The 23431-nt window shown below is 57.2% G+C and overlaps 1 protein-coding gene across 2 annotated transcripts in view; it reads right to left on the bottom strand.

Moving 5' to 3' along the window:
• The window catches only part of KLHDC4 (kelch domain containing 4), a 48536-nt gene extending 25573 nt beyond the window's left edge, over positions 1-22963 (bottom strand). Inside the window, exons 1-5 of one of the 2 annotated variants that reach the window (XM_080828803.1) lie at positions 22783-22963; positions 19575-19666; positions 15289-15367; positions 14508-14606; positions 4414-4550 (exon numbers count right to left, since the gene is read on the bottom strand). In XM_080828803.1, the coding sequence (XP_080684929.1) occupies positions 4414-4550; positions 14508-14606; positions 15289-15367; positions 19575-19666; positions 22783-22881 (506 nt within the window). In that variant the 5' untranslated portion in view covers positions 22882-22963. Of the gene's footprint in view, positions 1-4413; positions 4551-14507; positions 14607-15288; positions 15368-19574; positions 19667-22782 lie in introns of those variants that run through there. The other variant, XM_080828804.1, reaches the window with a different exon arrangement.
• Between the last annotated feature and the right edge of the window lie 468 nt (positions 22964-23431).

Here is a 23431-nt window from a genome sequence, read left to right as displayed (position 1 = left end):
GGGCTCTCCTGGCCTCAGAGGCCTTCCCGGGAAAGGGAACTCAGTCTGCATTTTGAATGAATCTCCCCACCTTTCTCTGAGATGAGAAGGCAAGATTACGGAGGCCACACGGCCACCAGGGGTCCCCGCTCCACGGCAGCCACTGTACCTGGGCGGGAACAGCCCAGTCCCATGCCCAGGAGCAGCGCCTCGGCCCCCGGGGACTCAGCAGACAGGCTCTCCTCAGCGGCCACGGCGCGTGTGTGCAGCCCAGCCGGGAGGCCAGCAAACAGGCCGTGGGGTGCTCGCGGTCTGCCGTAAGCAATACATTACCCAAGCACTAGCTGGTCTGTTTCACTGCTTACGGAGCTAAGGAACTGGGCGCCTGGGTGGTCAGTCAGTCGGGCGTCTGCCTTCGGCTCAGGTCACGATCCCAGCCAGGGTTGTGGGCTCAAGTCCCACGTCTGGCTCCTTGCTCAGCGGGGAGCCTGCTTCTCCCTCTCTCTCTGCCCCTTCACCTGCTCGTGCTCCCTCTATACCTCAAATAAGTAAATAAAATCTTTTAAAAAAAAAAAGGAGCTAAGGAATTTTACCCGAGTTTTCTTACTTCGGAAAGGGCAGCTGACGTGTTCCGTGTTCACGTCCGCGAGCAGAGCCCTAAATAAGCACTAAACCCGCCACTCATCAAGGCCGACGGCCCCAAGTGCAGCGAGGCCGGCCTCGGTCAGGATCACTGAGTGGGGCGGGGAGGGCTTAAGTGCAGGGCCGATTCCGGGGCCCCATTTGAAACGTGCTCTGAACCAGAGGCGGGCAGGGAGGTGAGAGCCCGAGAAGCACGAACACAGGTGTGACCTCAGCTCTGGGCCACAGGTCTCCCAGCCACGACACCACCGACTCTTGCTGGGACGCCACAACCATTCTCTAGGGAACCCTTCCCAAGTCCAAGTGAGGACAGGAAATGACTTACAGGACCGCCGCCCGCCGTTTAGGAGTTGCTACACAGAGAAGGAAGGGGTACAGAGACCACCAAACAAGAACACGGAGCGCCAGCTCAGCGCCAGGACAGGCGTCCTCCCAGCAAGGAGGGAGCGTGGCTCAAGTCTCTGCAGGAACAGACACGAGGGGAGAATCTCAGAGACATGGCTGGCCGCTGACTCCGCAATTCTCCTTCTAGGTGGCTGCAAATTTTACGGATGGGCGAGGCATAAACCTAACTGGAGAGAAGTGCAACACTCCCGGGGGAGAAGACAGCATCGGAAAGAGGTCCACTCCCCAACGTGCAGGCTACCAGCAAAAGAAGCCCAATCAAAATCTTGCTGGGATTTTTTAAAAATACCACCTGAAAAACTGATTCTGGAATTCATATGAAAAAATACACAGCAAAGCAAGGTTTTCAGTAAATGAGCAAAACCCTCCAGCTCTCAGAACACACCGGACGGCCGCAGGGACGAAGACAGGGAGCGATCCTGGACAGGCACAGATCCGGCCGGCGCAGGCACGGCTCTCCTGGTGGGCACACACGCGTGTGTACACACTCAGGCTTTGTTCTCAGGCACGGATTGTTCCGCCACATGGTTTTTTGGTACGTTTCTCTGAATAAAATGAGAGCGGGTATTTCTTTTGAGTATGTTCCTAGAAATGCACTTGGGGCAGAGGCCCATGTAAAGCCGCACGGGACTGACAGATGCAGCGACATCCTGGCTGCGGGGGTCGTCCTGCTCGTCCGCCTCCCCGCCCCCGAGCAGTGCCCGCCTTCCTCTGCGGCTGGCCTGCCATCACCCCTGCGCAGTCTCCCCCGAGCCGCATGGGGCTCTGAGGCTCGCTCCTCTACAGTCTCCGTGGGAACACGCGCTCATGCCCCCGCTCCCTGCCAGTCCCCGCCCTCTGTGTCCTCGTGGCACCATTCCCCTACAAAACCAGTGGGTCCCATGGTCACGTGAGTCAGCTCTCATGGCTTCTGGAGCAGTGGGAAACCCTTCTGCAGATCTGCCCGATCCCCGCCCCACGTGGAGGGCTATGGGAAGCCGGGAGGGCAGGAGAGGGGGCGGCACAGGCAGCACTTCCCTCCTCGTCTCAGAACCACCTCTGGGGCAGGCGGGGCGGGGGAAGGGCTGCAGCCTGCGGGCCGTCAGAGCACCAAGCGTTATAGGAAGGCAGAGCTCAGCGCCGGAGATGGTACAGCATGGGAGACATCAGGGCACGGACGTAGGCAATGGTCCTCACACGACGCCTCCTGAACGCCACTTAGGACTTTCTGCTTCTCGTCAGCCACTCAAGACAGAAAACAGCTCAACGATAAATACGTGAAGCAGCAAAACACAGGAATCTAGCCGCTCGTTCAGAAGCTCGTGGCACACAGAATCGGAAGCAGGGCTGGGGACAGAATGCTCCCTCTCCTGCCTCGCAGGCTGGACCTCCTAGTCAGGGGCACACTGCCACGTGGCCTGTCGGACAGCTCGCGCGACGCTCACCCGCCAGACCCGGGGCCCTTACCCGGGAGGAAGGCTGGACGAACTCAGGCACAAAGTAAAACAGAGCAGCCCGGCCTGTTCCAGGCCCGCCACGCCCCCCGGACGAGCCCGGGTTAAGAACGCCAACGGGAGGCGCCGCGTCCCTGTCACCCTCTAATACGCTCTACGACACGCTTTCCATAAACTCTGGCATCACGATCGCAGTAAGCCTCCAAACCGCGGGGACCTGTTTCGAGGAGACCACTTCCGACACAAGACGTAAGCCGCGAACGCCATGCCCACGTGCTGGGACTGACGGCCCGGGTCGCACGGAGGCGAGGGTCGCTGTCCCGGGCTGGGTGGGAGACAGCGGCCACAGCGAGCCCCTCAAAGGGCACATCCCCGAGTGGCCATGTGTCCCGAGTGCCCCCGGCTTCCGTGTGCCACACCCACAGTACACGCCGCAGAAGCAGGCAGGGCTGAGGGCCCCGAGAAAACAGGCACCCGGCAAAGCAGCTGAGGACGGCCCCGCAGCCGCCACCAGCCCCGGCCCCGCGGAGCCCGCCAAGGGGGCCGCATTCTCTCGTGGAGCTGAGCACTGCCCCTCACCCACCCCAGAATTATGGACAAAAAGCTACTCAAACTGATAAAAACGTGAAGAAAATATCGTGAATCAATTCCCCAAAGACAGACGAATGGTAAGTAACAACTGAGCCCGGCACGAGGAACACAGGCGGGTGCCCCGGGCCTGAAGATGCTTTAAACTGAGGACAAATGACCAGTTTCCACATGTGCACGACGAAACCACTTTCAATACGAACGTGACTGAACCCTGTGCCCGCCGAGGCGACAAACATCTCCCAGAGCGAGCGAGGGGACCGGAAAGGACGTCAGTCCTCGGTAGTGCTCACAAGGCTCCCCGGTTCCCACTTCGCTAAGACTAACTCGAACCCCTGCGGCGGCTTCACTGAGCCGGGGCCACATGCACCCTCGCCGCACACAGCAGCCTCCGCCGAGGTACCAGCCCGGGCCCGGAGCCGGTCAGAGCCGGCCTGCACAGCCCGGCATCGGCAGCCTCCTCACACCACCCACCGCGGCCTCTGGGGAGCGGGGCTCCCTGCCCATCGAAGTCTCAGGTCCCAAAAAGGGTGCTGCCCCGTAACTGAACTCTGCAATCCAGCCGCCTGCTCCGGCACGTGAGGAAGCTCTGGTCCGAGGCTATGACAGCAGAGACAGGGCCCGGGGATCGTGCTATGCATGGCCCCAGCCACGGGGCGCATGACCCCCGACACCGAAGAATAAAGCCAACGAACCCTACTTTCCATCTGTCGTCCTACGGTCATTCTGCCGATGTGCAGCTCTGACCGGCGGTGAACATGCAGTCCAGATGCGACAAACCCGTTACCAGTGTCCCCGACGGGGCAGAACTCCAACACCAGCAACCGCAGAGCCTGGTTTACTGAAGAGCGGCAAGGATGCGCTCCCCATCCTTCCCCGTCCCTCCCCGTCCTTCCCCACCTCTTCCCAGCTCCGCTACGTCTAGGTCCGCCAGACCGAAGAAGTCCCTTGTAGTGCCGACCACGGTCCACTGCCAGCAAGCGGACACCCAGCGCTGCCTCCAGGGGGATCCACAGATGTCCCGGGAGGGGGACTGCACTCCAGACACTGCATGCAGGTGCCGCCGAGGGCAGACAGGAGAGCAAGCAGGGATACCGAGCTGTCCCAGCGAGCCCAGCGACGCCTTCAACAAAGTCAGGTGGTCAGGGAGCCACCGCCGGGCCGGGCTTCTCCGAGAAGGGTCTAGAGAGAAAGACGAGCTCTGGCCTGCCTTCAGTCGCCAGCAAGACTGGCCGCTCACGGCTGTGCAATCATGCCCCTCGGAACCCCGGAATTCCAAGAGCTAGAGCGCATCCCCGTGAACGCAGAATGCCGGCACGGGACCGGAGCCAGGCCCAGAGGTCAATCTCACTACCCAGCACCTTACCTTACTTGCTCCCAGGTCTTGGTGGCTAAGTGCAGCACCCAGAGATCCTTGTAGTGATAGAACTGCTCTCCGTCGGGAGAAGCAAACTCCCCTCCAAATATCCACAGCTGTCCTCCGCCCTGAGGAAGCACCACAGCCTGGGAGAAGAGAGAAAGAGGTCAGGGCCGCCATGCAGCTCTCGGCTGAGTCCGCGTCCCAGGACGCCGCAGAGCACCACACACGGTGGCCGCAGCCAGCACCCATGCTCGGCGATCATCTTCCCCTGGTCTGAGGGGAAGAGGCCTCAAAGATCCCGCATTCGGGAGGTCCTCCGCAGTCCAACACCCACCGCACGTCCCGGAATTCCTAGGAGGCAAGACGGATGCGGGCAAGCCCAGGCCCTGTTCAAGCGGACCCAGCAGCGTCAGACGCTCGCAAGAGCTGCCCCACGAGCGGACAGAGCACCTTCTTCTTCTCAAATACGGATACGGGAGCTGTCGGGCCGCGCGCATTAACCCCTTCCCCAGCTGTGTGGCACGAGCATCTACAACCCCACCGACAAACCAAACCAGCGCGGGACACCCACCGTTTACCGACACGCACCTCTAAGGGACAGACACACAACAGCAAAGGCAAGCGAAAGCGGGGACAACAGTGCCCTTGGGGCCACACATCCCGGAGGCTCGGCAGCCGCACAGCCGTGGGCCCGGGAGAGGACGGAGCGAGGGGAGCAAGTGTGACACCACGCCTGAAGACCGACGAGGGCGTATTTCAAAGCGTCACTGGGCTGGGGCATCCGGGCGGCTCCATCGGGGAAGCGTCTGCCTGTGGCTAGAGTCGTGGTCCCGGGGTCCTGGGATGGAGCCCCGCGCTGGGCTCCCTGCTTCTCCCTCTCCCCGCTTCTGCTCCTTCTTTCTCTCTCTCCCCCACTTGCTCTCTCTCAAATAAATAGATAAAATCTTAAAAAAGAAAAAAAAGCATGGTTAGGCTTAGCAGAGTATCAAAGCTCTCAGAGCCGTGGTCCCCGGGCACATCTCATACACCCACGTGCCCAGCTGAGGGGAGAGCAGAGTGAGGACGGGAACTCCAGGGCTCCGGTCACTCACATGCCCGAGGTCACCACCTCAACAACAACGAAGAATACCCAGCACCCCAGAAATACCAGCAGGAAAGCACACACTCGGCCCACGGCAGACTGGGATCACCGTCCTGGGTCCCCCATGAGAGCAGAAAAAGCCAGTCAAATCATGTAATTAGAAAGCATGTGTCAAAGCCAGTCCATGTCTCCAGGTTTTCCAGAAAAGGGACTCTACCGTGTAAGGGCATGTGCTCAGGCAGCTAAAATAAGAGCGAACGCCACCCCCTGGAAAACGACCTGTACAGATGCAAACACACACCAGGTCGGAGGGTTTTTTTTGTTTTTTTTTTTTAAAGATTTTATTTAGTTATTTGACAGAGATCACAAGTAGGCAGAGAGGCAGGCAGAGAGAGAGGGAAGCAGGCTCCCCGCGGAGCAGAGAGCCCGATGCGGGGCTCGATCCCAGGATGCTGGGATCATGACCTGAGCTGAAGGCAGAGGCTTTAACCCACTGAGCCACCCAGGCGCCCCAGTCTCTGGACGACGTGGTCCAGGGCTTTCGAGCTCTGGGCTGGATGTGCTGGCGAGGGAGCAGACCGCTCCCCGAACACAAGCTTCGGTGCAGACGGACACACGCTACGAGTGACACCGGAAGCCCCTGCCCGGAAGCCCAGAACCCACGCCCCCTTCTCGCCGTGGGGACGCCCCGGCGGCCGCGCCACACCTCAGAACACCTGGCCTCTCCGGGAGCTTGCTGCAGGCCACGTGCCATCGACCACAACCGCCTGAACCCGCGACAGCCACCCCCATGGCCGCCCAGTGACGGGGAGTCCTGCTCCCCTGAGCTCTAGTCCGATGACACTCCACCGGAGAGGCGGCGCCGTCCCCAGGACCATGGTGACCCGGCTGATTGCAGGGTGCGGTGCGCCCATCTGCAAACAGTGTGGCCGAGGGGACGACTTCACAGAAGCAGGCTGGGCACACACCCTGCAAACCTGGGCTGTGGCAGAGCGGAGGCCAGGTGGGTCTCCTGCGATCACCAACCATGGGCACTCGGCCACAAAGTCGACACCACAGGAGCATCTGTCACACCAGGGGAGCCCTCTGGGCCGGGAGCTCCGAAGCAGGGGCCACCGTGGCAGGCAGTGTGGCGGGGGGGGGACTAGGTCCGGAAAGAAAGCGCTCACTGGCCGGGTTGGGCAGTGGCTCCCAGCAGGCTCTGTTCCCGGGCACCCGTGGAGCACCCCAGAGCTCCTGCGGCAGCGCACTGAGCCACTTCAGGACATCGCAGAGCTGTGGCCCTGTCACCAAGCCACTGTGGCCCTGCACTAAGTGGGGAGTCCTGCTGACGCAGTTAGGGCGACACGGCACCCATCTCCACACAGAGGACCACCCTGTGAAGAGACGAGCCGGCTTCCTCGCGCTCTGAAACACCAGTGCATGTGCGGGGAAGACACTGACTGTTTCAAATCATTAAAGCAGACGTCCTGATCCGCTGGGGCCCAAATCTGACAATTTTCGGAGTTAGTGGGGTTAGTGGGTCCATCAGGCTGCACATTACAACAGTGCCTCGAGCTACCACATTATAGACAGTGCACACCCCGCGGGTCTGACGGCTGGGCCAGCTAGCAGGAAGCACAGATGTGCAGGAACGCGTGTCTATTTTTTTTAAGATTTTATTTATTTGAGAGAAAGAGAGAGAGTACACACGCACACACGTGCAAGCGAGCACAAGCCGGGGCGGTGGAGAAGCAGACTCCCCACGGAGCAGGGAGCCCGATGCAGGACTCGATTTCAGGACCCGGGATCATGACCTGAGCTCAAGGCAGACGCTTCACCAACTGAGCCACCAGCTGTCCCCAAGTCACGTGTTTAGACAAGAGATGCAAAAATGGACAATGGACTTACTCTGCTTTTTAATTCACTTTTTCGTAATGAATCTTTATTACTTACATAGTAAGTTTTTTCAATCTACTTTTAAAAAGATCTATTTGACACTGATATGAGGAGTTTGAGAAACAAGACAGAGGATCACAGGGGAAGGGAGGAAAAATGAAACAAGAGGAAACCAGAGAGGGAGACCAACCATAAGAGACTCTTGGTCTCAGGAAACAAACTGACGGTTGCTGGAGGGGAGGGGGACGGAGGGATGGGGGAGGGACTCTGGGGAGCGTGTGTGCTATGGGGAGCACCGTGAGCTGTGTAAGACTGGTGAATCACAGACCTGTACCCATGAAACAAGTAATACATGGTATGTTAATAAATAAATGATCTACTTGAGAAAGCGTGTGTGCACATGGGGCAGAGGGAAAAAATCCCAACCAGACCCACCAAGGGCAGAGCCCAATGAGGGGCTCGATCCCACGACCCCAAGGATCATGACCTGTGCCAAAACCAAGAGTCAGAGACTTAACCGACTGAGCCAGCCAGTCGCCTCACTTTTTTCTGTCATTTTGAAAAAAACGAAGTCAAAGTCCAGGCAAGTAGAGTCTTTCACGTCGTATCCCCCACTCGCCCGCAACGGCAGGCCCAGCCCAGTGGGCACCCTGGAGGCTGCGCGGAGGCGGGTTCACGGTCAGTGACCTTGGAGTCTCATTTAAGCCGCTCCTCAAAGACTGTGAGCACCAAGAGGAGAGCTCACGCACAGCCAAGAACGGGCTACAGCTCTAACGACCAGGTGTTAAACGCCCTTCTAACCCGACGGACCACCGCGCAGCGGAGCAGTCCCACTCCCCCCACCCCATCGGCAAGGGGAGCACTGGACCATCCACGAAGCGGCTGTAACCAGGCGACAGGCGGGGCAGGCCATGCTCCCGAGAGTCCGCAATCGGGCAGGGCGAGCACGTCGACTCTGGGGGTGCCTTCTGCACCTGCTGCAGGGAAAGCCACCCACCAGGACAGGCGGTCTTCCTGAGCCGAGGAGACAAAGATCAGAGTTCAGGGTTGCTGAGGGCTGCTGAGGGCTGCTGAGGGCTGCTGGTCTGCGGGGCAGGGAGCTGGGGAGAGAGCACGCTGCGAATCCACACGGGGACCCCACTGGGGCCTTCCAACCCAAGCAGCACAGCTGCGGGGCGGACCGCAGGCGGCCGGGCAAACAGCCGCGGGCAAAGCCGAATGCCTGCGAACAGCCTGAGCTTCCCAGGGGCTCGGGGCCCAGCGAGTTCCAACCAGGCAGAGCGAAACGTGTTACTGAACACCAGGGCATTCAGTGGAGACCCCGGAAAGGCCATAGCCTGGAGCTCGGCCAGCCAGAGGGAAAGCCTCAAAAGATCACGGCGATCTGTGCGTGACAGAACCGCGGGCCAGGACCGACCTCGTCCTTCACCGACAGGAGGACAAAACCCAGACCGCCAGCGGGCAGCGTGCGCCCATCTACCCAGCTGCTGCCGCATGCCAGGGGCACCCTCTGGCGTCCGACCAGCAGCTGACCACACATTCCTAGGAGGAAAACGAAACCCGTTAGAAGAAGAAAAGTCAGAGCCGAAAGAGGCCCAGAAGCGAGATGAGAGAATGAGTACACGAGGATGCAGAACAGTTACAAATACACCCAAGGAGGGGCGCCTGGGTGGCTCAGTGGTTTAAAGCCTCTGCCTTCAACGCAGGTCGTGATCCCAGGGTCCTGGGATCGAGCCCCACATCGGGCTCTCTGCTCGGTGGGGAGCCTGCTTCCTCCTCTCTCTCTCCCTGTTTCTCTGCCTACTTGTGATTTCTGCCTGTCAAATAAATGAATAAAACCTTTAAAAAAACAAAAACAAAAACAAAAACAAAAAACAAATACGCCCAAGGATTTAAAGGAAAAATGAACAGAACAAACAGACATGGGAAAGGTCATCAAAACCAAACACCCTCTCGGTGAAAAACACCATTTGTGAAACGAAAACCACGCAAGTTCACGGCACATCCGCTGGGAAGGGCAGTAAACACCACCCAAAATGAAGCCAAAAAGAAAAAGGCTGCCAGAAGGAACAGACTCACTGACTACTGGACAATGTGGAGCAGCCTAGCGTACACCTCACCGGACCCCCAGAACATCACGAGGGACCTCAAAACCCAGCTGCTAAAATGCCAACAGCAAAGAGAAAATCATTTCAGCAGACTTAGAGGAGGAAACAGACACGTTAGATACGGAAGAGCAAAGATAAAAATGACCGGTAACCTCTTGTCGGCGATGGAAGCCAGAAGACGGAACATCTCTCAGGGCTCTCGGCCTAGAGTTCTGTATCTAGCACACATATCGTGTAACACCGAAGTAAAACGAAGACATTTCCACTTAGAAATAAAGCTGAAGGGCGCGTGGGTGGCTCAGTGGGTTAAGCCTCTGTCTTAGGCCCAGGTCATGGTCTCAGGGTCCTGGGATCAAGCCCCGCGTCGGGCTCTCTGCTCAGCAGAGAGCCTGCTTCCCGCCCCCACCCCTCTCTGTCAACTTGTGATCTCTGTCTGTCAAGTAAATAAAATCTTAAAAAAAGAAAAACGCGTAAACATTTAGACAAATGTATAAATTAAGAGAAAAAAATCAGTGAGCCCATGTCAGGGAAACAGAAACAACTACAAGAAATTCCTGAACTACACACGCTTCTGTTTGGGCCCCAGGGTCGAGAGTCTTGGACACACAAAACTTTCCCCACCTTTTAAGAATGATTTCAGGGGCGCCTGGGTGGCTCCGTGGGTTAAAGCCTCTGCCTTCGGCTCAGGTCATGACCCCAGGGTCCTGGGATCGAGCCCCGCGCTGGGCTCTCCGCTCAGCATGGAGTCTGCTTCCCCCTCTCTCTCCCCTCCTGCCTCTCTGCCTGCTTGTGATCTCTAGCAAATAAATAAATAAATCTTTTAAAAAAAATTATTTCAAAAGTACTACATGAGAAGTACTAGGCAAATCACTTTCCTACCAACCTCAAACCAGACCCAGCCTTCAAAGACTAGAACCTAACACAACCCCAGTCATCCGAAAAAATGAGGAAATTCAAGTCAAAGAAACGAAGCAAAGGGCAGGTCCCAAGGATGCCACTCACACACCCAGGGCCCCGCACCGCCGGTTCCCACCAGCACAAGCAGCCCCTAGAGAGAGGCGCCAGTTACAGACAAAGCATGATAAATTCTACATCTGAACTTCCTGCTGAACTACTTTTTTTTAGGTTCTTAAGAAAAAAGGTAATAAAGAATATCTCCCTTCACTTGCCACCCCTAAAGATGAAGAAAATAGGTTTTAGGGCAAACTAAATTCATCTTCCTTTTTCCTTCTTCTGGGAAAGAAAAAAAAGTCTGTGCAGTGCCCGTCGGGAGGCGCTCCGGCGCGTCACTGATGCTGCTGAAACCGAACTGTCTTAACAGGGTTTTCTACGGGCGACTCGTGTGCACGCCTGCACCAAAATGCACAGCAAGGAAGTCACACGACGACACGAATACACCCTCAACCAGGCATGCTTACAAGTCCCGTCATTTCAAATAACCTGCCCCACTCGGACGTGTCTAATCGACGGTGAGGAAAAACAACCCACAGCTCTGTATCAAAGCAACTAGGGAAAAATGAAAACAGAGAAGTTTCTTGGCTACGGAAAGAGTAAGGGGCGAAGTGGCTCGTTCGGGAGTTCGCGACAGGCTCTTACGATTCCCGCCCAGAAGTTTCAGTCTCGTCCAAGTCAAATGTCCAAACTCTTTCTATTTTGTAACTGTTGAGTGAGCGGCAGGGAAACTGCTTCGGAAGGGGTCTGATCCAGGTCGCGGATCTGTGCCGCATTTCTCCAAGAACTGATTCTCATGAGGGTCACTGCCAGTTAAAGCTGTTTGCAGAATAAACACGCCGTACTCTAAAATGTCCTGCAGCAGAAAAGAATGTATTTCCCAGAAGACAGCCATAAAATGCACATTCACGTCAAAACACAACACAAAAATAATACGTTCAGGACCCAGTAAGGAGCTCTTCCAGAGTTTATTTTGTGAAAAGAAGTCTAGCACTAACGAAATGACCTCCCGTGAGATCCTAAGATACGGAGTCCCCTTACGGAAGACATCGAGGCAGAGGCTGGACCACCGGGCAGCTCCTCAGGACAGGCCTGGCCGGCTGGCACGTGCGCACATACACACAGCGGTCCGGAAGGAACTGCTGAAACCGTCGCCGGGACCTCACGAAGACAAAGCCCAGCCCGCCGACGGGCGGACGGCACGGCACCCTGCCCCAGGGGCGAGGCGAGGCCGGCCTTGCCCGCACCTCGCTCTGTCCTGTCCCATGAGGCCTGCTTATTGCTGCATTATCTGGAATGAAGTCGTGTTGGGAAAACCCCAAGTTCCCCACTCTCCCTCCAAATGCCAAAAACAAGCCCATCAGAATCCAAAGTATCAGACTCTGAATGGACACTGCAGCAGCCTCAGCTTCGTGAAAGTGGGAGTCCGAAAAATGCATGATCCACCAGGATCAGAGAAAACACAAGACACGGGACATCGCCATCGGGAAAGGCAGATCGTTCTTTTCTGTCGCCGCATCCCAGCCCCGGAAGGGTGCCTCGAATGTAAAAGATGCCTCCTGCTTCCCGAGGGAGCAAGCTGGGACCCCCGCAATGCCCGCTCGCACGGTCGGAGACGCGGCCACTACCCACACGGAGGCCATCGTGACTTCTGCCGTCTCAGGAGAAAGGCTTCCCGTGTATTAACCTCCCTCCAGAAATTACCTGCTGCTCACTAACGCTCCAGGCTGACGTTTTAACCGTCACTGTCTGCTACTTTAGGCGAGAACACCTTGTGTTTTGTGTGCGTTTCAGCTACGACTTTGGCAGAAACCAGCCGGGGACCAAGAAGACATGATCTCACGACCGCCACCTCCCTGCCACCTGTCCCCGCGGTTCTCAGTGGTCCCCTCCTGCTGGCGGTGGCATCCTCACGGTCTAGGCAGAGCTGTGTGAATGTGCCCTCCCCTCCTCCAGGGAACGGGGTGCTGAGGAGCGAGCGAGCCACTGAAGCCTGCACACGTCCGGCCACACTCCCAGCAGCGCCACAGCCCTTTCCTACCTCTCGCTGGGCTGTGTTCTCATAGAAAAGTCACGTAAACTCTCCAATCGCACACTAAAGTCAACCTCACCCCCCAGAACTCCAGAATCTAGGAGAAAAGAAAGAAGAGTGTACATGCAGCCTTCCCCTCCACACTCCCCGCCACAGCGAAAAAGAAGATAAAGAGCGTGGCCTCTGACGTCACACGAACGATCTGTAAGGAGGAAGGTTTTAGGTCTCAGAATTCAATGTTGTAGAACTCGGACTGTAATGACCTTCAGGCCAAAGACTTTACAACCAATTTTCTGTTTCCCGTGGCTCTACTTCATTGGGAAATTTGGAGAAACCAGCAAACCAACCTTAACTACAAAGACGTTATTTAGTCCCAGACTAGCAAAGTCCTCCTAAGGCACGCACATGAATCAGAGCCTGCCCAGCACTCCGGCAAAGTGAGTGCATTTAAAAATCGCGAAGGCTTTTACGCTAATTCTTCAAGAATGCAGTTAACAACTGTGGTTAAAACAGCTGAGGAAACAAACACAGAAGAAGCCCCTGAGCCCACATCACGTGATGCGGCCAGAGTGCGACTGCTCCATCACAACGTGAGCACTCTGGGGGTTCAGGAATCCACGGAGGTACGTGGGAGGGCCGGGGACATGGAGAGACCACAGCTGGGACAGGACAGGACTCGTCCTCAGCCTGGAGGCCTGGGGCAGATCACGCGTTCTCGAGAACTGAGGGTCTCTGGTGAACAGATCAAACTCCAACATCCATTACCTAGGGGTGCCTGGGGGGCTCAGTCAGTTAAGCATCTGCCTTTGCCTTAGGTCATGAGCCCAGGGTTCCGGGATCAAGTCCTGCATTAGGCTCCCTGCTCGGCGGGGAGCCTGCTTCTCCCTCCGCCCGCCGCTCCCCTGCTCGTGCTCTCTCTCTCTCTCTCTGCCAAATAAATAAAAGATTTAAAAGAAAAAAAATGTATTACTTACTAAAATCCAAGCTTACTAAGATCTGATGGCTAAACCCGCAAGTACACCCTTCTTTTCCACAAGACGAACCAGTCCAGATGCCTGCCGGTCTCAGGTGCAGCTCAGGCAGCCAAGTCCTCCTCTCAGAACTGGTTTCAGACCCGCAGGTGACCGTGAGCAGAGAACCCGAGAAAGGACCCCCACGTGCTGTGGGGGATGCTTCCCTCGCACCACGGCAGGCTCGCACAACCTCCTCTCTCCAGGCTAAAAACATATTACTCGGGGCGCCTGGGTGGCTCAGTGGGTTAAAGCCTCTGCCTTCGGCTCGGGTCATGATCCCAGGGTCCTGGGATCGAGTCCCGCATCAGGCTCTCTGCTCGGCAGGGAGCCTGCTTCCCCCTCCTCTCTCTGCCTGCCTCTCTGCCTACTTGTGATCTGTCTCTCTGTCAAATAAATGAATAAAAAAAAAAAAAATTTAAAAAAATAAAAAAATAAAAATAAAAACATATTACTCGTTCAAATTATTCTCTGCACCCTGACACTGGTCCAAGTCCGGGGTTAGGACAGTAACAGGGCAGACCAAGGGCCCTTGCTCGTGGGGTTACAGAACCGGACAGCAGCAGCTCTGCAGAGCTCCCCCGGGTGAGGAGAAACCAGTGACAACAAGCCGACGTCAGCCGCTTTGTGATCTCTGGTTACGATTCGCTCCTCAACGACGACGTCGGAACACTCGGCTTCTCCCGAGGAACTCCTCTCTCTGGCCACCAGGTCTGGGGCCTGCAGGAGCCTCTCACTCCGACGGAGGACGGGCGTTCTGCCGTGGGGCTGCGGCGTGCTGGGCACCACACGAGGCAGACCGACCGGGCCTCTCTCCGCGCTCTTCCGGCCGCCTGGAGAAGGTGTTCAACGCCGTCTCATAAGTGAACACGCTAAAGAGCAGGAAGCTTCTCAACGCGTCCAAACGGTGACAGCAAGCGCGCCCACGTGTCAGTCCCTGCCCTTCCGAACCAGGCCGCCTGTCGTCCGCCAACCCCACGAGCACAGAACACAAGGCTCCCAGGAAGGAAGGAAGGCGGAGTGTCAGCGCGGACACATACCTGGTGCGCACAGCGTCTTGGAGGTGGGTTGGGGATCTCCACTCGGGTCCAGGCGTCCTTCCTGATGTTGTAGGTGTACAGCTCGTTATACATAAACGTCTGCCGAAGGAAGAGGAACCTCGTGTCATCCGTGAAGCCTCCAACCAAGTGACAGTAAGTGGAAAGCGGGATCTCAATCACCAGCTTTCCCCAGGAAATGCATTTCCTAAAGCCATGTAAATCCCAACCGTGCGGGAAGCCTCCGGCTGGGCCCCTTGGGTCCCTGGGATAATGACAATCATGCCCAGTAGCGCCTACGGCACCAAGATCCTTTGCTGCCTGCAAGTCACCTCTCAGAGTCCAGCCTGGTTCTTAAAGGCGTGAGAGTTCGGAGCGGAAGCGGACCCCGAGGAGTCGAGCTCACAGGGATCCTCGAGCGGCGGGAAGCCAACCCACGCTTTCCTAATGCTTCATACGCAATTCTGAAACACAGGTCTGTCTGGCCTGCTCGGAAATGCAGCTGAGCTCTTCACTTTACTGCACTCTCCTCCACTTTTCCAAACACCTCTGAAACCCATCACGAGCTTACGAATCATCAACCCAAAGGGGCAGAAGAGCAGCAACTGTGAAGCTCATGGGAGGAGCCCGGTGGCCTCTCAAGGACAAGGTCGCATGCCGGTCCTGCAGGCTCAGGACGTGGGACCAGTGCAAATTTGATATCACCGCTTTAAACTAATTTTACTCAAAATGAGACCCATGAAAATTTGAGGAGGAAAGAAAAAAAATATAATATATACTTTACTTTTTGGCCATTGAAATATTCACCTCCGAAAAGGATTAACTCGTCTTTCTCGGGATGAGCCGAGAGGGAGGCGTGTAACCTACGAGAGACAGAGGCAGCAGTTCACCACACAACCCAGCCCCGTGGCGCCCAGCCCAGAGCCGCCTCCCTGCCGCCAGAGGCCACATCACCTCCCCAGACTTCTGTGAAAGAAAAGCCTGGCAACGGGAATGGAAACTAAGGCCCCCATCCCTTAAAATCAACCTTGCGGCCACAGTACGAGGGGGCCCCCTGACCTGGGTGACTCACACAGCTTGCGGGTAAAAACCATCAAGCAGTGAGAAGTCCAGGTGCCCCTAACGTACGTGCCGCGTTTCCCAGAGCTGACCTGTTTCACGGGCCCGTCCTCTCAAGTCACAATCAATACTGTTTGATAGGGCGCCTGGGTGGCTCGGTTGTTAAGCCTCTGCCTTCGGCTCGGGTCATGATCTCGGGGTCCTGGGATCGAGCCCCGCATCAGGCTCCCTGCTCAGTGGGGAGCCTGCTTCCCCCTCCTCTGTGTCCCTCCCCACCGCTCATGCTCTCCCTCGATGTGTACTCTCTCTCCAAAAATAAATAAATCTTTCAGAAAAAGTAACTGTTCTAAAAAATCCAAGCCTTAAGCATTTCAATATGTATCCAGATAGCTTCCGCTTAAAAAGCGCAAATAACTTCCTCCTGACACCACACGTGTGGACAAAAGACCAGCTACGAGGACACTATAAATACATGTGGGCCATCTCAGGAGAAAGTAAGACAGTGATGGGGCTGGGAGCGCAGGACAAACGACGACTGGAAAATCCCCCGCTGTCAGAACCCGTCCCGCGGCCTCCCGCGGGGCGTCACAGCGGTTACGCCAGACGGCATTTTGCACAGGAAGACAAAGCTTTCAAGGTCAGAGAAGTTTGAGACGTCGGACAACCCTGTTTTTCTCTTGGAGATTTACTGTGCACAAAAACATTCTACAGGTTCAGAAAGTGTGCCGGGAAGAAACCAGGGTTGAAAAACAGGACTAAGGACTATGCTGGGGCACCTGGGTAGCTCAGTGGGTTGAGTGTCTGACTCTTTGTCTCAGCTCAGGCCATGGTCTTAGGGTTGTGAGACTGAGCCCTGTGGCCCGTGTGGAGGCTGCTTGAGATTCTCTCTCCCCCCTGCCACTGCCCCTGCCCCTGCTCTCTCTCCCTAAAACAAATAAATCTTTTTTTTTTTTTTTAAGATTTTATTCACTTATGACAGAGAGAGACCGCAAGAGAGGAACACAGCACGGGGGAGCTGGAGAGGGAGAAGCAGGCTTCCCACTGAGCAGGGAGCCCCATGTGGGGCTCGATCCCAGGACGCTGGGATCATGACCTGAGCTGAAGGCAGATGACTGATGACTGAGCCACCCAGGCACCCCCAATAAATCTTTAAAAAAAAAGGGGGGGGGGGACTATGCTGTGGAAAACAGTCTGACAGTTAAAAACACAGAATTAGCACGTGACCCAGCAATTACACTCCTAGGTACGTGCTGAAGAAACCTGTGAACACGGACTGGAGCAGAAGCCTGCACGCCAACGTCCAGTACAGCGTGACCGTCCAGTCCGTCGGCAGTCCGTCAACACATGAACATGGTACGTCCACACAGCGGAACACTACTCAGTCTTAAAAAGGAACAGAGTTCAGATTCACGCCATGACAGGATGAACCCTAGGGACGTTACGCTAAGGGAAAGAAGCCAGACACAAAAGGAGGGCTGTCGTGTGACTCCACTTCTATCAGAAACTGGGATGCCAAGGCTCCCAGGGGCCGAGAGGAGGGGCGTGAGGACAGACATCCCCTGGGTCCAGAGCATCGTGAGTGTAAGGAATCCCAGTGACTGCACAGTTAAAAATGGATGAGATGGGAAATTCTATGTTAGATATATTTTACCACAAGTTTTTTTTTAATTTCAAAAGAAAACCATCTGTTTCCCAAAGTTATTTAACCCCAACTCTTTTTTCCCTTAACACCTATTAAAATGTTCTACGTAAAATTAGCAAGCACAGCTGGGAAACAGTAATCCAAGTGAGGGCCACAGCCCCCACACGGTCCCCGCAGGGTCCCTGCCCCCCACAGCAGGCCACGCCCACCCCTTCAGCCCTGCACCTGCCGCTCTGCTGCACCTGGGTCTATGGCGCTTGCGTCCCCACTCAACTACATCGCCGCCAATACGCAGGGACACGTGCACCCACAAAACCCAGTCATGTTCATGGTTTTTCCTAGAACGCGATGGAGAAGGAGGAGGGACGTTACTACAGTGACTGACCGAAGAGTCTCACTTTATCCCAGCTCCGTCACAAACAATGCCCGGCTGACAGGGAAGCACCAAGGTTCCTAATTATATCCTAACACTAAACCTGGCTTTTTAGGCACATTATCTCAGGAAAAGTTTTTAAAGGTCAGCAAAAGGCGGGGGGGGGTCGGGGGATGGATTCACATTCAGAATGGCTTCCCTCGGGGGGCTGTAGGTATGAAGCCGCCACCATTTCAAGGACTCACTCGCCTTCACCACTCCGAGGACGGCGTGCGGCGACCACGTGTTAAGTGCTGTGCGGCCCCGGGGTAAGAAGCCAAACACAGGAAGAGCGCGCCCCGCTCCCTGATGCTGCTCTTAGATGAAGACAGGGACATCGCACAACTCGGGGCGCTGCTGGACAGCACTGCGTCCCCTCGTTCTGCACATGGGCCACCATGCCGTCCCCCCGTCTCTGGACGGGGGAGACTAACCCCAGAGGCACGACCGGCAGCCCCCTCCTGACGTGCTGGACCCCGGGCCTCCACTCGGGCTGGTGGCAGCTCTAGTAAGATTCATCTCATTTCTTTTTTTTTTTTTTTTTTGAAGATTTTATTTATTTATTTCAGAGAGAGAGTAAGAGAGAGCACAAGAGAGTAGAAGGTCAGAGGGAGAAGCAGACTCCCCACAGAGCTGGGCGCCCGATGCGGGGCTCAATCCTCCGGGATCACGACCTGAACCGAAGGCAGTCGCTTAACTGACTGAGCCCCCCAGGAGCCCCAAGAGTAATCTCATTTCTGACAACAACACTAGTGAGATTAATTTTTATTCTGAGAGAAAGGAAGCAAATCATTTTTCAACAAAACCAAACAGTCTTGTGTGCTTGTGAAGTTAACGTTTTTACCCTTCTCTGAAGAACATGGTATCTTTTCTAGGGTTGTTTGGCCTTTCCTGATTCCTGACAACGCATTCTGGGTTTTCCCCGCTAGCGCGTCAGTAGCAAATACAAGAATTACAGGGCCCTGAATCCGCTTTTAACAGAGCTGCAGCTCAGAAGCCAAAAGGACAGGAATTGACACCAAAGAGTAAGAAAGAGGAAAACCAAAGCTCATTATGGCTCCTTCCAAGTATGTGAAATCCTGCAGAAGACTCTGGAGTTCTCCACATTTTTATAAATTCATCTGAGGAGCGCCGGGGTGGCTCAGTGGGTTGGGCCTCTGCCTTCGGCTCAGGTCATGATCTCAGGGTCCTGGGATCGAGCCCCGCATCGGGCTCTCTGCTCAGCGGGGAGCCTGCTTCCTCCTCTCTCTCTGCCTGCCTCTCTGCCTACTTGTGATCTCTGTCTGTCAAATACATAAGTAAAATCTTTAAAAAAAAATTTCATTTGAAATGGCTTATACACGCTTATGTTTGAAAATCATACCTGTCGTTACGAACAAACAGCAACAAGAGACTACACCTGTGACACTTCTGAAACGTCTCAAGAACCTACGAGCTGGCTGGGGCGACGCTCCCGTGCGTGACTGTGACCAGCTGGACAGCTCTCGAGTGGCGCTCCCTGCGGAGCAGCCCAGGGGGGCCCCGTTTCTGTGTTTCCTGTGACAACAGAGCTGAAAAGCCTCACTCCCATTCTTCAGGAGGAAAGTGAAAAACCGTGTTATGGGAACTTGTCTGGAATGGGAACAGGTTTTAACAAGGAAAACATTCCACGTGCCTGGTTATTTATGGGAAACATGGTCTCAGGGTGCCTGGAGGGGCTCAGTCATTAAGCGGCTGCCTTCAGCTCAGGTCACGATCCCAGGGTCCTGGGATCGAGCCCCGTGTTGTCAGGCTGCCCAGTGGGTGGTCCTGCCTCTCCCACTCCCGCTCCCCCTGCTTGTGTTCCCTCTCTCGCTATGTCTCTCTGTCAAATAAATAAATAAAATCTTTAAAAAAATTAAACACGGTGCCAATTTAAAGTGGTTTTCCAGTATAGGCAAGAAATCTATCAGCTGCTCGAAGAGTCCTGCTGACGTACCTTGGTGAAGGCGGGGGGCACGGTGTCTCCACGATCTGAGTCTTTGCGGCATCCAGTGTCTGGAAATGGGCTATCAGAGCTTCAAGGTCTTCCTGTAGACAGACAGGCAGTCACACCTGAGACATGGTTTTAAACTTGCACCAACCTGCCCGCCCAGTCTGACCCGCCCAGGGTCCAGTCACATCCGGGGATGAGAACATGCTCCCCCATATCAGGGACACAGGCTGACACTTGCAAAAACACTCAGAGCTTGACCCTACAGGCAGCTTTCTCGGAAGTACACAGAGAGGCACACACGCTGCATGTACCACCTCATTCCAAACCCTCACAGTCCCCACCAAGGGCCTCCCATTTAGACAAGCCCTCCCTGACTTCCGCCAGCACCTTCAACCGCTTCTCACGTGGCCACGCCTGGCCACCCCGCCGCACGCGCTGCTGGCTGCAGGGCAGCGTCTGAGAGTTCCCCGCTCACTTACTCACTTTGTCCCCACCTCCCTCCCACCAAGGTGATAAAAGGTGAGCTCCAAGCAAGACAGTCTGCTGAGAACCATGCCTGGTGGCGAGAGCGCGCAGCCGGCAGCTGCAGCCGAGCTGGGTACAAAGGGCTCCGTTCCTACAGCTGCCGAAGCAGATTTAGAAGTGAAGACGCCAATCTATCTGCCCAGCTGGACGGCACCGGAACCTGGCCTTCCTTCTCCCAGTCGAGTCCTACCCCTGCATCTGCCAGTGATCACACACATGAGCGACACGTGACCCGTGCATCATGGGGAAGCTCCCTTCCGTCTTCACCCTCTTCTTGAACGCTCTCTCCTCCCCTCGCTCATTCAAGGGTCTATGTGTCCCCGCCTCCTCCTTCCCTGCTTCTCTCTCTCTCCAACCCCCAGCCCTCGTGCCCCAGTTCCAGCTTCCACAATGGAGGCAGATGTCCTTCCTGAACCTAAAAACCCTTCCAGACCGTCCTGCCTATTTCATCTCCCACCCCACCTCCGGGCTCCGAGCTGCACAGGCTGCCTGAGTTCCTTTCATCAAAACGCCACGTTCCTCAGCCTGAACAGCCGCCTGCAGCCCTCCACCTCCCCTGCGTGTACCCATGAGCCCCGAGGAAGCACCCACTTTCTGGGACAGAGGGCGCCTTACTCTCACGCATTTCCTTACACTCTTACGGCACGTAAACGTACCCCAAAGTAACATGTATGAATTATCGTTTCACACCTTTCAACTTCACGTCGCCAGCATCAGAGTGTAAATTCTCCTACAACCTGCTGTGTGGCTCGATTCTGCTGAATGAAGCCTGACACCCCGACTCCATTCCTGTCCACTGTGGCAGAGGTGCCGCTCCAGCCCGGCTTCTCCACCCATCCTGCTGCTGCTGAACATCTGGATCAAATCCAGTGGTTTGTTTTCACAAACACTACGGTGGCCATTTTTGTGAAATGTCTTTGTGTAGCTGGAAGTTTCTCCAAGGCAAGCCTTCAAGTGCGTAACTGCTTTGTGGCAGCTCGCTCTTCTCGATAGGGACAAACTAGGGTCCAAAGGGGCTCTGCCAATTTTCTGCCAATTTTCACCCTCACAGCGGTCTTCAAAAGCACCCGCTATCCCGCCGCTTCTATGTGAGCAGATGCCTGAAGGCTCGCCTATCGACCACCACATCCCCCGTGCAAAACCACTGCCTCCGGCCGGCAGGGCACACTGCTGACCCCTGGGACGCTGCGGAGAGCTGGCCGAAGGGACTGCCTGTCGGGAGTCACGGTTACTCCAGAGCACCTGGCCCAGTGTCCTTCATAGAGAGATTACCTTCAACACTTGCAGCGTAGAAGCGGGAGGAATGTGCGTGACACCCGAGTGAAGTTGTCACCAGGTTCACATGAGTTCTGTGGGAGGCAGAACTCCCAGCTGTCCCCAAGATGCTCCCCCTCAGGCCCCAGCCAGGAAATGACGGGATGCACACTCGTGATGAGATTACATATGTGACACACCTGACTTCAAGAAAGGAGAATATCCTCTGTGGGCCTGACCTAACCAGATGACCAGTGATTTTCAGGATTTGTTCTGAGGACTGAGGAAGGCACCATGCAAAGTCGCAGGCCCCAGACCTGACAAGCTCTCTGTCTGTCCACAGAGGAGCCACCATCATCCCCCAGGTACGGGGCTCCGCAGAGAGATGGGAAGAGGACTGAAAAGCAGCCACCAGTCACTGAGCACTTGCTGTGTGCCAAGCACTGTTCTACAGGTGCCCCACATGGGGCGCCTGGGTGGCTCAAAGGGTTGAGCCTCTGCCTTCAGGTCCCCTCATGATCTCAGTCCTGGGATCGAGCCCTGCATCGGGCTCTCTGCTCCTTGGGGAGCCTGCTTCCCCCTCTCTCTCTGCCTGCCTCTCTGCCTACTTATGATCTCTGTCTGTCCAATAAATACATAAATAACCTCTAAAGGCGCCCCACAACCTAACTATCTTCCCGTGCCACGACCCCACGCAGGCCCGTGCGGTCCCCCGTGAGACACTGAGACGCGGGGGCTGCACCGACAGTCATGCTCCTCCGAGGCCTTCCAGCCAGCTGCGGCGGAGAGGAGGTGCAAACGCAGGCCTGGGCTGCACGGCGCGTGCAGGCGACCGGCGAGGAACCGTCCGACGAGCGCGGCGGAGGCAGAAGGAAAAGCCGACCCCGTAATTCCACAGACGGGGAGACGCAGACAGGAGCGGCTCTGAAGAAAGGGCAGCGCGGAGTCGGAGCTGGGACCCGGGGACACCTGGTCGCACGGCCGCTGGGCGCCGCGTCCCCGCCGACTCGCCCCTGAGTCCCGCCGCCAGCCCGCGCGCCCCAGCTGCCGCGCCCGCTCGCGGTGCGGACCGAAGCCCGGGCCGTCGGAAGGCACCGCCACAGGGAGCAGGGCGCGGGGCGCTGAGCTCAGCCCGGCCCCTCCGCAGACCCGGCCGGGGCAGGACGCCGAGACCGGGAGAGACAGAAAGGAGACGGCGCGGGAGAGACGCGGCGGCGGTCGCGGCCCCCGGCGGCACGCGCCCTCGGAAGCCCGCGGCTCCCGCTGCAGTGCGGCTCGCCCACCCCCTCTCGAGGGGTGGGGACGGAGGCCCGGAGGCTGCGACCCTCGCCGCAGACCGCGCGGCGCCTCCCGGCCGAGGGGAGCCCGACGGGACCCGGGACCCCGGCGGCGGGCGGCGGGCGCGCCGAGCCTGGCCGCCGGCCCCGCTCACCTCCTCCTTCCGCGAGCGCTTCGACACCTTCTTCTCCATTTTGGCGGCGGTCTTCTCGGCCCCGCGGCCCTTCTTCTCCTTCTTGCCCTTCTTGCCCATCGCGCCGGTCCGCGGTGCTACCGGGACTCCCCGAGCGGCGGGCGGCGGAGCGCGGCGGGCGGCGGAGCGCGGCGCGCCGGAAATACGCGATCGCCGGGCCGGCGCGCGGAGGCGCGTCACTTCCGCCCCCCGCGCGCGCGCTTCCTTCCTTCCGGCCGGCGGTCGGGCGCTCACGTGGCCGCGGGCGGTGGAAGTCACCGAAGGGAAACGCGGAGGCGCGGCGCGGAGGCTGGAAGCGCGGTCACCGGAAGGGCCGGCCGCCGGGGGCCCGCGGGGGAGGGCGCCGGCCGCCGCGAAGTCCCCCGCGCTCCGGGCTCTCCCCCGCGGGCCCCGAGGCCGACGGCCGGCCCGGCCTCCCGCGGCCCCGCCGGACGGCGCCCGCCCCTCCCCGCGGAGCTCGCCGCGCCCCCGCCTGCGCGTCCCGGACGCCGGTTCCTCCGCCGCGGCCCGCGGAACGACCGTGCTGCGGGCCGGCCCGGAGCCCCGCGCTGTGCAGGGAGCGCGGAAGCGCGGCGGGGCCCGGCCGCCCGCAGGAGGCTCGAGCGCGCCG

The sequence above is a fragment of the Martes martes genome (assembly GCF_963455335.1).
Source record: "Martes martes genome assembly, chromosome: 17".
Taxonomy (NCBI): Eukaryota; Metazoa; Chordata; class Mammalia; order Carnivora; family Mustelidae; genus Martes; species Martes martes.
This window is presented reverse-complemented; position numbering and strand designations above follow the sequence as displayed.